We start from the raw sequence: 15,424 nt of genomic DNA, 5'->3' as shown, positions 1-15,424 counted from the left end.
TAAGTAGATCAACAGCAGTCCAAAAGATCTTGCTTTAGACAAGGTTTACAAAATCCTGTTGGAAAATGGTGCCTGGAGCTAGGGACAATTACGGCAGCAGGGTGCATATTTACATGTGGTAAGTGTAAACCCCGTGCAGTTCAGAGGCTTTAAAAAGTAAAACAACAAACGTGGGCTCATTTCAGTCATATGAAGCAGTGTTTTCACTCCTCTGCATCACTGAGGGCTCTGGGTCTGCTTCAACACAAGTCCATTCTGAGCGTCCATGCTGTTTCCAGGCACATTTTGGGAATTTCAGCATATGCCAGACACTGCTTTTTCATCTTCAGACAGCAACTGCCCCAAAAAACTCCAAAGAAGCCTTCCTCCAACTTTAGATATGGAGGACAACCTAACATACCTTTGAGTTAGCCTCCAGCAGAACCTGTCACTTCTTCCTGAGCTGGCAGGAGAGGAGGAAGACTAATTCCCAGAAATTTGGAAACACTTTCCAGACAATCTCATGTTATTTTTTCCTAAGGTACCTTATTTTTTCCCAATGTACCTCACTACTCAGATTTTCTAAAAGCATTTTATGGGCATTTGTACTGCAAAGATGACTCATTATGAGATTTTCTATATTATGACTACATAACTAGCAAGAAAAAAGATAAAAACAACCAAGAAGAGACTTCTGTTTCCAATATAAAAGAAACCGCTCTGCTTTCATGTTCTTCTTTGTGAAATGCAAAACCAGACCAGTGCAGACAACAACAAAAGAGGAATCTCCTAAAACACAAACACCATAGGATTTAGTATTGCTTTTAGCACAGAAACCACAGTGCCTTGAATCTGAAATTTTCCTGAGATGTTGGAAAATAACAGTCTGACACAGTGTACAACCTGTGCAATCCAGCATTCCCTTCTACGGAACTGCTCTTCCTCCCTAAGAAAACTACTCCACACCTCTGAAGTTCTCCATATCCAGCTGTTTCAGTAAGTTACAGCTGTCGTGAAAAGCCAGTTGTTACATAATACACAGATTCTTTTTTTCCACATTTGACAGATTTACTGAGCAGGGAAAAAGAGTTCTCTTCCAGCAGGATGCTTCCTGCATGATTTCCTAACAATCTGCAGCCTGATGTAAAATGAGAGATAGCAAAGCCCACAATGATGCCTCAAGAAACACTACACAGCAGCAGCCATGGAGTTCCTTTGCAGTATCCACCAGCACTGATGGATAACCATAACTTGTGTCAAAGTTGTACCTTTTCTTGAAGTAACTTGGAGGAAGCTGCATCACGATTTCCTTTGCCACCAGCGGTACTAAAATGAGACCATGGTAAAACGGCATTAAATGTTAAGGAATCTTCCAAGGCAAAATCTGGTTTCATAAAAATCTGAAATAGAAAAACAAAAGAAATAAATGTGCCTCACTCACCCCTATATTTTTGCCCCAGTTTAACATATCTCCTGTCTCATTAAGCTAACAGAGACCTTATTTGTTGATTTCAAAATCCAGATTTTCATTTATTCTGGCAAACAAATTCATTTCAGACCTTACAACCAATGTACTTTAAAAGCTTCTGTGATCTGACAGTCACATCCTCCTGAAAGTAGAAGTCACAGCTCCAAAATTACATATGGATTCAACCACCTGAGATGACCTAAACATGCCAAGTGTGCAAACATAGGCAGCTTTGAAGTGCAGGTGGGCCCTCTCAAGGATCTGAGCAAAGCTTCTTCACTAACAAGGGCATCCTGCTGCTATCTGCTCATTCCTGGGGCCACAGCTCCAACCAGGTTGATCATCTAGCTGGCTGTCAGGGTGCAGCAAGTATTTCTCTGCGAGGGAGCAGAGCCTCAAGCTGACATCCTTTAGGCAGGATGTAGCAACTGTGCTGGGCACAGGAAGAGTCAGTAACACATAACATTAACCACACCTCCTGGAGAATTATTAGTCTAAAATTCTCTCAGGTAACATTATTTATCCTTGACCAAACCCTGAGCTTACAGGCAGGCAGTAGAACTCTCTTTCTTTTATTTATGAAGTGTAATTTTAAAAGGTTCAACGCAGACTTTAGCATCACACCACACTCAAGCATTCTTGTTTCCTGGACTTTAAACACTGCAGTGGCAACTACTCAAGTCACAGCCTACACAACTGGCACAGAGATGCTGACCCATGTTAATACTCTGACTTCTTACTGTACCTATAAAAAATTATTCAGACTAAAATGGAATCTGGAGCTGTGTCTTTTGTGTCAGCCTGACACAAAAATCCACATCATGTATGCTCCATGCTTATATGCAAGTGAGCTCTGATCAAGGATTCAAGTAGTTAAACCTAATGCGGAGTTGTACACTAGGCAATATTCAAGCTTTTCTCAAACTCTTCAGTTTTCCCTTCCTCCTAGATTGGCTAATTCTGCTCAGTTTTGACATCTTAACTTCATTTATTTAAAGATGAAAAAATAATGGTAGTTAAATTATACTTTAAGGGGAAAACTGAGACCATGGAAACAATAAGGAAAAAAAAAGACAAAGCAAATCATCCTTAGTCTTTAAATTCTGAACACTACAGATCCTCTTAAGAATCAACCCAAGTCATCAGTGAGGACAAAATTTCTACAAAGAACAGAGTACATGCATATATCCAATACTTTGTGTGAGAAAGCCTTACAACAGCTCCGGCTTGCAAGCAACAGTATATATATTCAGTGCCCAGAAGCCATACCTTAGGTACTTGTTCCAGATCTGTCCTGGATTTATCTAAAATTAAACAAAACACAGGTAGTCATTCATGAGCAAACAATAGGAAACAATTCCCTTGAACAAGTGAATCCCATGAGGAAGTTTTCAAGACAATGGTGCCATGCTCCTCACAGAGGGGGAACATGCTTACTTACAAACTGAAATGAAACTTCCTGACTGAACATGAGGAGAACCTTGATGATATGAGGACAGTCAAGCATTGGAGCAGGCTGCCCAGAAGGGCTGGGTACTTTGGAGATCTTCCGGATATATATTTGTAGATACTTTCTGGATATTTCTATTTTTCTTGGTAAAGCTTTGAATGGCTTGGTCTGACCTCACAGCTGAACTGGCTTTGAGATGGCAGTTGCAATAAAGTCCTTCTGAAGTCCCTGCCAACCTGAAATATTCTGATTCCTTGAAGTACTCTTTGGTCCTTTGCAGTTCAGGTCTCATGCCCAGACTACTCAAGGGAGCTTGCACTTGGCTGCTTTGGCACTGTCAGTGATTGTCACACAAAGCAATCCACTTAGCACTTCACATTCATTAGTGCACTGGCAAGGGCCAGTAAAAGGTCCTTCTAACATCATCCCAGTTTTAATGCTTCAGACTGAAGCTGCCCATATAATCACTTTTGCACAGCACTTGGAGATTGGATGCACAAAGACTGGCAATGAGGGCTCAGGCCAGAGTCCCAAGCACTGACCAAGCAGCACAGCAGCACTAATTCCCATGGAGTATGCTGACCTGGCAATTGCACAGGGTGAGAACACTGAGCTGGGAAAAGAGTTAATTCATTGTATCCCAGCAGAACTTGAAGAAACAGCAAATTCAGACTTTTGAAGTTCAGCCAAAATCCCCTGTCCCACCCTTACTCATTACTTTAGTGGGCATTATGAAAAAGGGGCACACTGGAGGACAAAAAAGTCGAGGAATTGACAAGAAACAAGCCCATATCTCTGCTGCACAGTCTGCTCAACCCTGACAAACAATGCAAGTGCTACCCCAGCATCAGCTCCCATACTGCTCTCTTTGGTTTTTACTTCATTTGTCTCTTATTTGTATCAAAGTACAAAAGGCAATCTTGGAATCATCCTGCTGTCCTCAGCCTTTGCACAGACCAGTTCTTACAGGAGCGAAAGGCTAAGTCTTGTGGGATGGAGTTAGAGGAAGACAGGAAACAGTAACAGCAGAATTTATAGAAAATCACAAGCTTCAGTCTACCAAATGATGCTTCTACTAAGAACTGTCCAGCTACACAAGCAGCTCCCAGTTACTTTGGTGACAGTAACTTTCTCTTTTCAAAACACTCATACTCTTTTAAGATGGATTAAGGTAAGACTGAAGAAGGCACTTTGATTTTGCAGTATTGATTTATTTAAAAAAATACGGATATTGATCTAGTACCAATATCCAACTGTGACAGACAAAGACTCTCTAACAGTTCAAAGTTAGAAAGTGTATGTTTATTGTGACTCTGGGCAGCGTGAGGGATAGCTCCCAAATACACACCACAATTTACAGGTGATTACAGAGCCCTTTTATCTACACAAGTATTGAATATCCAAAATACAAATGCATACTCATAACTTTGGTACATCCCATTCCCTGCTTCATATTAGTTCAAAAGCTATTAAGCATGTGTAGTTTGTTCCTCAAAATGAGTCGGTGGTCCCTTTCATGGGGAGGGTCCCAAAATGAGGAAGTAAATGAAGTCTTCCTCGTTCTGACCTTTCTACCTTTTCAATGCAAATATGACAAATGAACCCATTGGTAGAACTCCCATTCCCCATCTTCAATTGGTTTCAGAACAGAGGAGGCCTACAATCGTCTTATGTTCCTAAACGCTATTTATCAGTCTCTATATTCTTCATTATAAACCCAGCTAACCAAACATTGTGTTGACAAGCAATCAATTATTAGTTAACTACTAACTCCTAACTTCATCAAGGCCTACCCACTTATTTTAATTAACTCCAATAAAGCTTATCTCTAACTAAAATCTTAGCTCCTCTAAAATCTCTAGTTTATGTCTCAGTATGCAGCACAGACAGACTCATTCTGGAACAGCTATTCCAAAGTAACACCAATAGAGAGAAACCCCCAAAAGGGCTTCCTTTGGCACAGAAGAGGAGGAAGAAAGCAGAAATAACTTGATCAGAAGGAGTAAACTACTGAATCCTTTTTGCTGTATGACCTGTAGACATTGATATAGATAAGATTTATCAAGACTGATAAATAAACCCTTTTATGCTAATGTTTTTGAGAAAGTAAATTAAAATAAATAATAAAAACTTTCTCCAAGTTATGAGTGCTTCTTTTATGTATATTTTTTTTCTATTTTTTTATTTTTATTTTGCCCCTTGCCTTCCTTCCTGTCTAGTTTCCTACTAGTTGAACTACTTCCATGAAGTCCTGAAATTCAGCCTTCAAGTGCAGGTTTAAGCACCCCAGCACAAGGCAGACCTAGACATTCTGGAATGAATCATGTCAAGAGCCACAAAGATGATTAAGAAACAAGAAGGAGAGACTGTTTAGACTGGAAAAGGCCAGGGAAGGTCAGTGTGCTTAAAGATCTGATGAGGGGGTGCAAAGAACACAAAGTTGAATTTTCTCAGTGGTGCCCAGTGCCAGGACAGGAGGCAATGGGCAGAAACTGATACATGAAAGATTTCATTTGAACACAAGGAAGTATTTTTACTGGGAGGGTGGTAAAACACTGAAACAGGTTGCCCAGACAGATTGTGTCATTTCCATCTGTGAGATTCACAACCCAACTGGACACTGTCCTCCCTGGCTTGAGCAGATAGTCTAGAGTAGATCATCTAGAGATATAATTTCCCACCTCAGCCATGACATGACTTTCATGGCAGAGATACAGGAATGGCACTGCAGTTCTTCACTGAGAAGCCAACAGGTGATACAAATTTGATGCACCAGTTTCAATGGATCTTTAAATAAAAAGCAGTTAAAGAAAACACTGCCAGGGCCACAATGACCTGTGACAAATCCAAACGTGCCAAGAAAAAGTTTAAGAGCAGGTATCATTAATATTTTGACCTACAAATGTCAGCAGTGGTCATGAATACCTCTCAGCCTACCACATCTGAGTTTTTAATTCTTGCTTCAAAGAAATCATCGGCTATTATTGTACATGAAGATCTCAAGCAAATAACAGGGACAATTAGCACATTATAGAATCAATGATGAGTAACATTTATAACACTTGCTACTGATGTTATAACATACTGATACAAAAAATACACCACTTTTTAATGACTAAAGGAGGCTTTGACTGTACCGTGAGTGTGTAATAGTGTCCTGTCAAAGGTATCTTTAGGAGTACAAATATTCTTGCACCTTTCATGAACCTTCTCTCTCTGTAGAAGAGAAAATATATTAAGAATTATTCTGATGCTTAAAACCAAGATTTTTTTCATTTGAAGCAAAACATTCAGTGAAACACAACTAAATTATGCAAAATAATTCTGGCAAGTTCACAGTATTTTCTTCCTCTTATAAGCTCAGACAAAGTTTGTCCAGGTGAAAGGTACTAAAAACTTCAACCTGTAGTGGATGTGTTGTTTTTTTTCCTGTATCTTTACATCTCAAGAGAAAATGAACACAGACATTATTGAAGAAGTGTAATAACTTCTCTACATAATGATATACAATTATAGATCAACTGTAATTACATATACAAACACTTATTTGCTGACTAATCCAGGAATCACACTAACACACAAAGAATCCTTTTTCATTGCTAAATCAAATTGGACGTAAGTAGAAATTACTTGCACATATTACTAATGAGTGCCTTGCTGAAACCACATATCTTGTTTCATCATGCTGAGCTTCGAATTTTAAACACCACCAGAGACCATAGTGGTGATAAATTATGTTTCTAAAGAGCATCAATGTTAACTAGATTTCTGCAAGAAGATACATCACAGCTCAGGTCCCAGTTTCAAAACCTTCCTTCATTTAGCAGTCACTGCATGAAGTACTAATTTTAAAGGATGAAATCTTAAAACATTTTAAATGCTGAATATGTGAGTTAAAGGCAATAGTTCAGTTGTAGTTCATTTATAAACAATTCCCTTCTACAGTCTTTAACTATAATTACACAAGTAACATTTCCTGCAGCTAATTCTGAACCGACAAAAAAAAATAAGGAAGTTACAAACCAAGGAAGCAGAGAACAGCAGGAGACTTCTACATGTTCTTTCAGTTAAAAAGAAAATACTACATACTTACTGACACTTGTATTTTTAAGAGATTGTAGAAGTCTCCTACTGGTCCTGGTGTCCTTAGGTGTAGCTTACACTTCCCTGTTACAAAAGAAATCACCAAGACAATAGGCCTCTTCTAAGTTTAAGAAGTCAATGTATAAATGTTTCAATGTTTAGATTGAAGACTCCTAAAAAATATTGCCAATCCTTGCAGCATGTAGTCATTTGATCCAAAGGTCTGAGAATGCTATGTTGCATTGTAGAGCCCAATCCTTAAACAATCCTTACAGGAAAAAAGGATTAACAACCAGAAAGAATAAATATGAACTGCAAGCCCTGGTGCAGAGCTTGGTACTCAGAAACAGAAGTTAAAAATAACATGAAATTGCCTCAGGACAATTCAGAGAGCATTTTCCACACGATGGGTTCTGAGATTATAAAACCAGAAATGTCTAATGAAGACCCAAACAACACTGAAAAAGCAAATTAATTATCAACTACCTGTACAGTGGGCTACTAGCCAGGATAATCTAATTAGAAGAAGCATCTCTTTCTGGTTCCTAGGACTATGTGCACCTAATTGGGAGTTCTTACCGGAGTGATTTCCTGTTGGTATAATGCAAAATGTTCCTTGGTGATCTGTGGGAGGTAGAATGAAGGCGTGACTTCAGTGTCCACAAAGTCCACTCCCCATGTTTTTGTAAAGAAATCAGATTCCCTTTTTGCTAACCTAGGATCATTTAGTGCTGCTGGGAGATTGACTTTGGAATGATAAATAGTCCATCTTTGCTGATCCACAACTAGAGATGGGCTGTCATGTAAGCTATTGGGATTGCCTGCAGCACAAAAGACAAGACAGTTTGTTAGGGTGAGAAACAAAGCTGTAAGCTTTTGTTAAAATGTGGTTCTTAAGCAAACCATATTTTACCAATTACATACTGATTAGAATTATCTATGCAAACGACTGATGATATTCTCCTGTAACATTTCACCTTGCATTTCTTCTATGAGATTAACCAACTCAAGTTTTGGACACAGAAGTGGTGTATTGATACTCATTAAACAGATTTCATTCAACATTAGTTTCTACTGAAGAGAAAAAGATCCCAACCACAAACATATTTCTAATAATCTGATCTTGATCAGAATGAGAGCTGTAATTTGTTAGCATTATATGTCATAATTCTTAAGATCCCATCCCACCTACTCCTTTGTGTAAACTAAGCTTCAGTGCAACACAACAGCTGGAACCATGACTAAAATCTGGTTTAACAACAGCACCAGAGCCTTAGTACTACAGACAGGTGACTTGCTTCTTCCTGCAGAAGGGCTGGGGTATCTCCCAGAAGGAATGCAGTCAGGCTCCAAGCACACTGGACATGTCTCCTACTAGCTCTGTCACACTGCACCCTCTTCTTACATGGAGTATGGATCATAGCTGTAATGTGGAATGATGCAAGCAAAGTCCCACCTAAAATGGGGACATCTTAAAACAAGCTGCAAATAGTCTCTCCTATTGCTCCAAAGGGACACTGGGTGGTATAAAAAAGAATCCCAGCATGCTTGGAAGACTATGGCTTAGTACACTACACCAGTATACAAGAAATATTGACTGGATAGCTGGCAATGGTTCAGCAAATGGAGCTGCTTTGTCCCTCTGCCTGCACACCAACATTACCTGTGGGTTCCTTGGGACACACGTCCGGCAGGGACTGCACAGGGCGAAAGCGTTTCGTGGCGTCCGCTTCTTTTTTAAAGAAAGCATCACTGCTGTTCGACTGAGGCACTGGTGAGGAACTGTGGCTTGATGCCATTGCATAAAATCACCACTTGATAAAAGCTAAAGAGGAAACAATAGATATCAAGGCTTTAATAAAGCTCTGGGGAGACACTGTATCAAAACAATGACACTCCAGTATTGTTTTTAACTGCAGTACTTCAACTGACACATTTCAACAACAGGAGAAAGTTTACTTTAAACACAAAAATAAAAGGCAGAATGTAACTTCATAGTCTGTTCTTCACACACCTGCAGGTTTGGAGGATAGCCTGTTCCTGTGCACAGCAACAATAAAATGTTACACTTGAAAAAAAAAAGTAAGTCTTTCAGGCACTTCTTCCTTTCTTGCCATAACTATTGCAGCCACAGTGCATACATTCACAATAGAATTTCCTCTCAAATATCAGGAAACCTTGTACTTGAATCAGGAAAACTGACAATTCAACTCTTATGGCTGCCTAGTAGAGTAGAGTTTGTTCCAGCATAATGTATTTGCACAGAGAAGACAATTAAATCATAGATCAAAAAGCTCCAGAGTAAGGAAAGTCCCACTAATTTTCAGTTCAATTTTAAGACCCCAGTTTGAAAATAAATAACCTTAAAAATTTTACACCAGGGCTGAACTTAATGAATTCTTTCCATCTGTAAACAAAACTGCATTTCCATCAAAGTATCAGACAGTAGTAGACTGCACAACTATTAGGGTTTGAGAGTTTATTAAAACTGCACAGCTCACGGAGTGCCTGTTCAAAGGGACTCATCTGGATCCTCGCCTTTAAGGAGAAATTAAACACACCTAGCAAGATCTTAGCATTTAACTACTAACCCTTAATGGACACTTAAATTACTCACTACCCTGTGAAAGAGCACAAAAAGATTAAAGGCCAATTTTATCTTCAAGTGCTAAAGCAGGCACCAAGGGATGGCTGTATCTCACCCCGTCGGCTTCCAGCAGCATCACATATATTACAAATCTCATTCGGAAAATAAAAGGAACAGGTTCTACTTTGTTAAAAGTGTCCTACAAAACAATTCTAAAAGAGATGCTCAGCTATAACAGAGTATATCAATGAAGAGGTCCATAGTAAGGAAAACTTACTAGCAGAGAATGGGAACAGTCAGAAGTAGTCAGACCTTTCCAGACATCTGACAGATCTTCCTTAAATATCATAAAGCATTAATCTCTCTCCCCCAAAGGCCCCACAAAACCCTTTTTCTCTACTACTTTTATTGCTTATGTTCTTCCCTTGACATTTCCAAAGTAACTTCTCAATTAAGCTCTTCTCAAATGTTTGGGGTGGTTTTGTGAAAAATCTAGTCTATTATGATAAAACACTTATTTTAGCATTCTTAAAAAACACATCCAGTGCTATGTTGCCATGACCAAGTCTCCTAAAGGCATACAATAAATTTATCTGCACTTGGAACTGCTTCAAAGTGCTGTATTTGCAGTTTTTCTCCTGAAAAAGCCTCTGTAATATGAGCCACAGTCTGCTCTAGTCAGATGTATGAGCAACTCGAGCAATTTGTAGAAAGCACTGAAATCTTGTAACTCTTGCAAGCCATTCATTAAGCCTTTCTGCTTTCCCCACAATGAAGTACCATCTCAAAGAATTGTCTAGGATATGAATTGTCTCAACTACATAAATCTGTGTAAAGAAAATGCTATCTGTGTGATGCTAGCCAAAGATTCAAAACAAATTTCAAAGACAAGTTAAGACTGAAGAGTAGCTCAACACCTCAGCATTTCAAAAACAAGCTTGGCCGCCTACTCTTGCACAGGTATTTTCATTACTTATCATCATGAAATATTTAATGACAAATCTTAAAATAGAAAGGAAAGAGTACAATAAAATACCAGTGCAAGCAGTAACCTTCATACTGTTGAGTGGATTTCAACAAGATACAAGGCTTCATAGGCAGAGGCTTTCTTAAGTGGCACGCAATCTGATGCTGTACTAAATTATTCATAGCTAGCAGCTATTCTAGTACCCTCATAAGTTAGGACCTTATGGATAATTAACCCAAATGAACAACCACATTTGTACAGGAAAAAACTCATCTCTGTACTGCCCAAAACGAGACATTCCTCAAAATGTAGTTCTTAAATTGACCAACAAAGTATAACTTCAGAAAGACAAAGAAAACTGGGCAATCGTACCTGAATTAAATCCACATTACAAAGGAATATGTGCCAAGCCCATATAAAGGCAAAAATCCTGCCCTACACTAATCTCTGTACAATAACCTTACCCACAATTGAAAAACTTAAATTTGTTCACCAACAGAACAGCAGCTCCTTGTGCTCCACTAATAAACATTTTATAGACAAATGAATCTATAACTAGCCCCTAAATCAACATTTTAAAATACACAATAATAAACAAATTTGCTGATTTAAACATACCAAAAAAATGAAACTCAGTGTTAACACAGAACAAAAGTTCTGCAGCGTATTTTAACTCATTCTATTTTCCATGCAAGTGAAAGGCAGGTAAAAGCAGTTAACTGCACTAACTGTGCAAAATGCCAGGCAGGTAAACTCAGTTAACTGCATTAACTGTGCAGAGTCAATTATGAAATGGTGAGTCCCCTGAGTCTCTTACTTAGAAGAACATATGGCTGTAGTAAAAATATGTGACTGTGTAACTTCATGACATCAGTGTTTAAATTATATACAATTAAAATGGTTTAGATCAACTGTGTTCTCTCCAGTAATTACCATAATTTGCTCACATTTTGTCTAGCAATGTGTATTAAACTAACACAATTAAGAAAACGTTTAGAGGTTAGACACAAAAGTAGTGATGGAGCCTGCAACCCAGGATTATGGCTCTACTTGCAATATGCCTTCAATATATTACATCTGTTTTGCACACACTGTATTAATTTCCTTATTTAAAAATATTATATTAAATTACACTGTCACTGTAATGACTTAATACCACTGAAGTTAAACTAAATCAGCCACGGCAACAACAAAAATAGCTTTGATGATCTGAACTGACAGTATTCCTAGAGTTTTGAGCACACAAAGACTTGCATTTCAACTTACAGCCTCCTCTTTAAAAACACTCTTGTTCAGTAACATGCTCAGCAAGTACAATATGACACAGCTGTACAACACAGCATGGAACAAAACACTGCGGTGACGAGAGCAAGAGCCACAGGCTTGGTACTGCACAGTCAGCAAAGAGCAGCTCTGTGAGGCAGCACTGCATTAATCACATGAGGCTATTTCTGAGATGACTGCGCTGTGACTCTTGAGTTTCACACCCGAGGTTTCAGCTGTTGGAAGAGAGCACAACAACAAAGTGTATTACTCTGAAGTGATTGCACAGGGTGGTTGTAACTCTGGAGAACGTGCTTGTTTTTCTAAGTAGCAGCACTTGTACAAAAGTTCTTCACAAACCTCCTTCCCATATTCTGAGTGTAATTATTCACATGCTTTGTTTTTCCAATATCATTTATAGAATCTGCTCTCCAAATTTTATTTCAGCTTCAAAAATAGTGACACCTAAGAAGAGACAGTCGGCACTCAGGGGGAAGAGCCCTCAGGGTTCCAACTGAACATGCAACACTGAGCAAGCTTTCCTTCAAGCATTCCCCACTGTCCACAACAAGCCACACTTGGACACCAGCAGGCACTTTTCAAGGGATATGCTCTGCATCCCAAAGGTAAGGCAGGAGAAGTTTCTCTGTGAACACAAATGGCATGCTAAAGTCCCTGCTGCTTGTCGAGGCTTTGGCAACAACAGAGTGAAATTAAAATATTTCAAGCACTCTTCTGGCTACCCAACATGCTTTGGAATAGAAAACTATCAGAAGCCACCCACAAGTCAAGCTAAAGCAAGATACTGCACCATTTCAGGAACATATGATAAATACTGAAGATATTTATTAAAGAAAAGCATACCTGAAACTAACAAAAAGGTAAAAATACACAAGGGACTCCTTCCAGGACCTCAACAGCTAATAAATGGCATGCTGTTATTGGCCTAATATATTTACTCTATCCTCAAAAGTTGAGCTTTCCCTATGTATTATTACACAGCTCTAAAACAGCAGGATTTCACGCAGTAACAGGGAAACCATGGTACAAGCAAAGTACACAGCACCTTTGTAAGACAATGTGAGCCAGACTGCACTAGTGCAAGCTTTCACTTTTTTTTTCCAACCAGCTAATTCCTCAGGCTGAAATCTCCATGCTTGTCCCTGGTGCCCTGAGACAGACATCCCTGTTGCAGCAGGGGAGCCAAGGTCAGCTTGAAGCAGAAACATTTAAGCAGTTTCAGAGACTGAGGTTAAAGCTGTGGGAGCTGTTCTGCTAAGCCAAGCTCTTCCTGAACACCTACTTCCACCCTGGGGTTTCAGGGCAGGAAGATGATGACTCTCAGAGCAATGATGAGGCCAGAGTCAGAGGAGAGCAGTGACATGTCCCCATGGCAAGCCACCTGCATTTGGAGCACACTCCAACATAAAACCTCTTCACATAACTTAGAGAGGAGGCCATATGAGCCTGGCCTCTCTGAGAGCCTAATAAATACAACTGTATTTGTATTCACAAAAAAACTCCGTGTATTTGAGTGCATTCTGCACACCCCAACATTATCCCCAGTCTCATGTTCTCGCACTGAGGGTGTACCCTCTCTGCAAAGTTAGCATCACTGATGACCGTCCAGGTTAGCCTTGCTGGGATGAAATCAACCCGACAAGAAAGCAATGTACAAGTTATCTGCATTTCCCATCAGCCCTGCTTAACCACACATGCTGTTATGCTTCAGCAGACTCTGTAATTCCTCAGACTGTGCTACTTTCCCACCAAACTGCAGAACAGGGGCTGTGGAAAAGCAAAAGCTCTTGAATAGCCCAAAGAGTAATGCCACCACCCTCCCCTTGAATTGTCTCTTTCATAAGAACATCTCAAAACATTCTCCTCAAACAGGGAAAGAGGCAAGAAAAAACAGTAGTGACTCCAAAGAAAGAACAGAACAGCTGCATCTCCACTGCAAAGCACCATGGGTAGCCTACAAGGCCAGGATAAAACAACATCTGACTTTCATATTATCACATTTTGTAACGGTTTCTTTTGCCCTTCCCAGCTGTAGCCACATGAACAGCAGATTTAAGAAAAAAAATTTAAAAAAAAGCTTTAGCTGAGCTTCATTTCTTTAAACACAGGAATAAAATCCTCTGAAAAGAATTATCCCAAAATGTCCCATCACTGAACAAAATCTTGTTATTTAATAAAATCCACAAGTGTAAACATTTTGTCAAAAACTGGAAAGCTATTTATCTCCTTTTAGACAAACTATCTGGAAAGTAATATTTCACTTTCATTCAGGTACCAAATAAACAATTATACTAAACACTTGTGGTGTACCCACTGTAGCAAATGTACTTCCTCTCACCTGGAAACCCAACCTCCCAATGCTGAGCACTAATTTGAAATCAGAAGGCAGACTCTGTGCTGGAGAAACAGACCTACCTACAGCTATTTATGTCGTTATGCACCCAGTTCTTCCACACCAGAGATGACAGAATCGTTCAGAAACAATCATCAAAGCAGTAAAAATATGTGTCAGAAAAGGCCCTGTGGTTAGTTGCCCACACTATCACACAAGATGAGAATGAAGTCTCTTTGTACCCTTTTTTCCAGGCATCATCATTACAGTGTGCATTATCCCCTTGGAAAACAGTGAAATATGAGCATCTTACAGAGCTCCAGAGAGGTCCACAGAGCTGAACAAAGACCAAGGAGCCCCAGCAGGCATTCCTGCTACAAGTCTGTTAAAGGTAGACACTGCAGAGCAGTGACATGTGGAGAAAAGGCAGAAGAACTGCACCAGCCCCAGCAAAAAGCCCAACACCGAGGTCCTGACGTGACAAAAGGAGTCCAACAGATGCTCATGGCAATTTGTGTCGACAGCACGATTCCCTGTACAGCCCCTCCACTTGCCATCTTCAGCAGGACCAGGCTCTTGTTCATCAGAAAATAACTTCCTAAAAATATGAATTTTCATGGGAATCATGTGTTCCAAAGCCTTATCCAAGTCCTGAACCGGAAGTGGCTATGAGGGAGCCAATTAAAAATATTTCACAGTTTGACATTGTGCATAAAGCTGCAACCAGACTATCAAAAAGCAGGCCCAGTGCACCTCACATCAAGTCCTGACACAGGATGCCAGTCCACTGTCACTCTACAGGGCAGGTACTCTGCAAACAAGAACATCCAAACTTTAACCTGGTGAGCAACGGAGCATGCCATCCATGTTTGCTGACAGTCCTCGTGGTATTAATACCTGCCCAACAGAAGATCAAACAAAACTGATCACCTCTATTCACATTACTTCCTTTTTATCCCTTAAACAGCTTCCGTTGACAAAAAGAATAAAAAATTCCATGGCATAAACCCAGTATGGTCATGCTACACCTAGAATGCCAAAAACCAAAAGGAAGGTCTTACACTGCTGTATAAAGTCCATACTGCTGTATACAGTCTTGCAGTGACTGTATAAAAATGATGAAAACTCTCTAACATATTGCAAAGTGCCAGACATGCTACCCCAATTCTAATAATCTAGCCCTAACACATACCCACACACATCCAAAAGAGCCCCCCCTTTTTTTTTTTAATTTAAGAACCAGATTGATAGAGAAAAAGCTGGGATATTTAAGC

At 39.6% G+C, this 15,424-nt stretch overlaps 1 protein-coding gene across 2 annotated transcripts in view; it reads right to left on the bottom strand.

The window, feature by feature from the left end:
* Window positions 1–15,424, bottom strand: part of VPS54 (VPS54 subunit of GARP complex) — a 48,557-nt gene that overhangs the window by 30,870 nt on the left and 2,263 nt on the right. The window contains exons 3-8 of one of the 2 annotated variants that reach the window (XM_054629009.2): window positions 8,644–8,805; window positions 7,696–7,801; window positions 7,560–7,604; window positions 6,035–6,113; window positions 2,717–2,751; window positions 1,248–1,305 (exon numbers count right to left, since the gene is read on the bottom strand). In XM_054629009.2, coding sequence (XP_054484984.2) covers window positions 1,248–1,305; window positions 2,717–2,751; window positions 6,035–6,113; window positions 7,560–7,604; window positions 7,696–7,801; window positions 8,644–8,779 — 459 coding nt within the window. In that variant the 5' untranslated portion in view covers window positions 8,780–8,805. Of the gene's footprint in view, window positions 1–1,247; window positions 1,380–2,716; window positions 2,752–6,034; window positions 6,114–7,559; window positions 7,802–8,643; window positions 8,806–15,424 lie in introns of both variants that reach the window. The other variant, XM_054629006.2, reaches the window with a different exon arrangement.

The sequence above is a fragment of the Agelaius phoeniceus genome, chromosome 3 (genome assembly GCF_051311805.1).
Source record: "Agelaius phoeniceus isolate bAgePho1 chromosome 3, bAgePho1.hap1, whole genome shotgun sequence".
In the NCBI taxonomy this organism is placed as follows: domain Eukaryota; kingdom Metazoa; phylum Chordata; class Aves; order Passeriformes; family Icteridae; genus Agelaius; species Agelaius phoeniceus.
The sequence above is the reverse complement of the archived record's forward strand: the minus strand, read 5'-3'. Positions and strand labels throughout refer to the sequence as shown.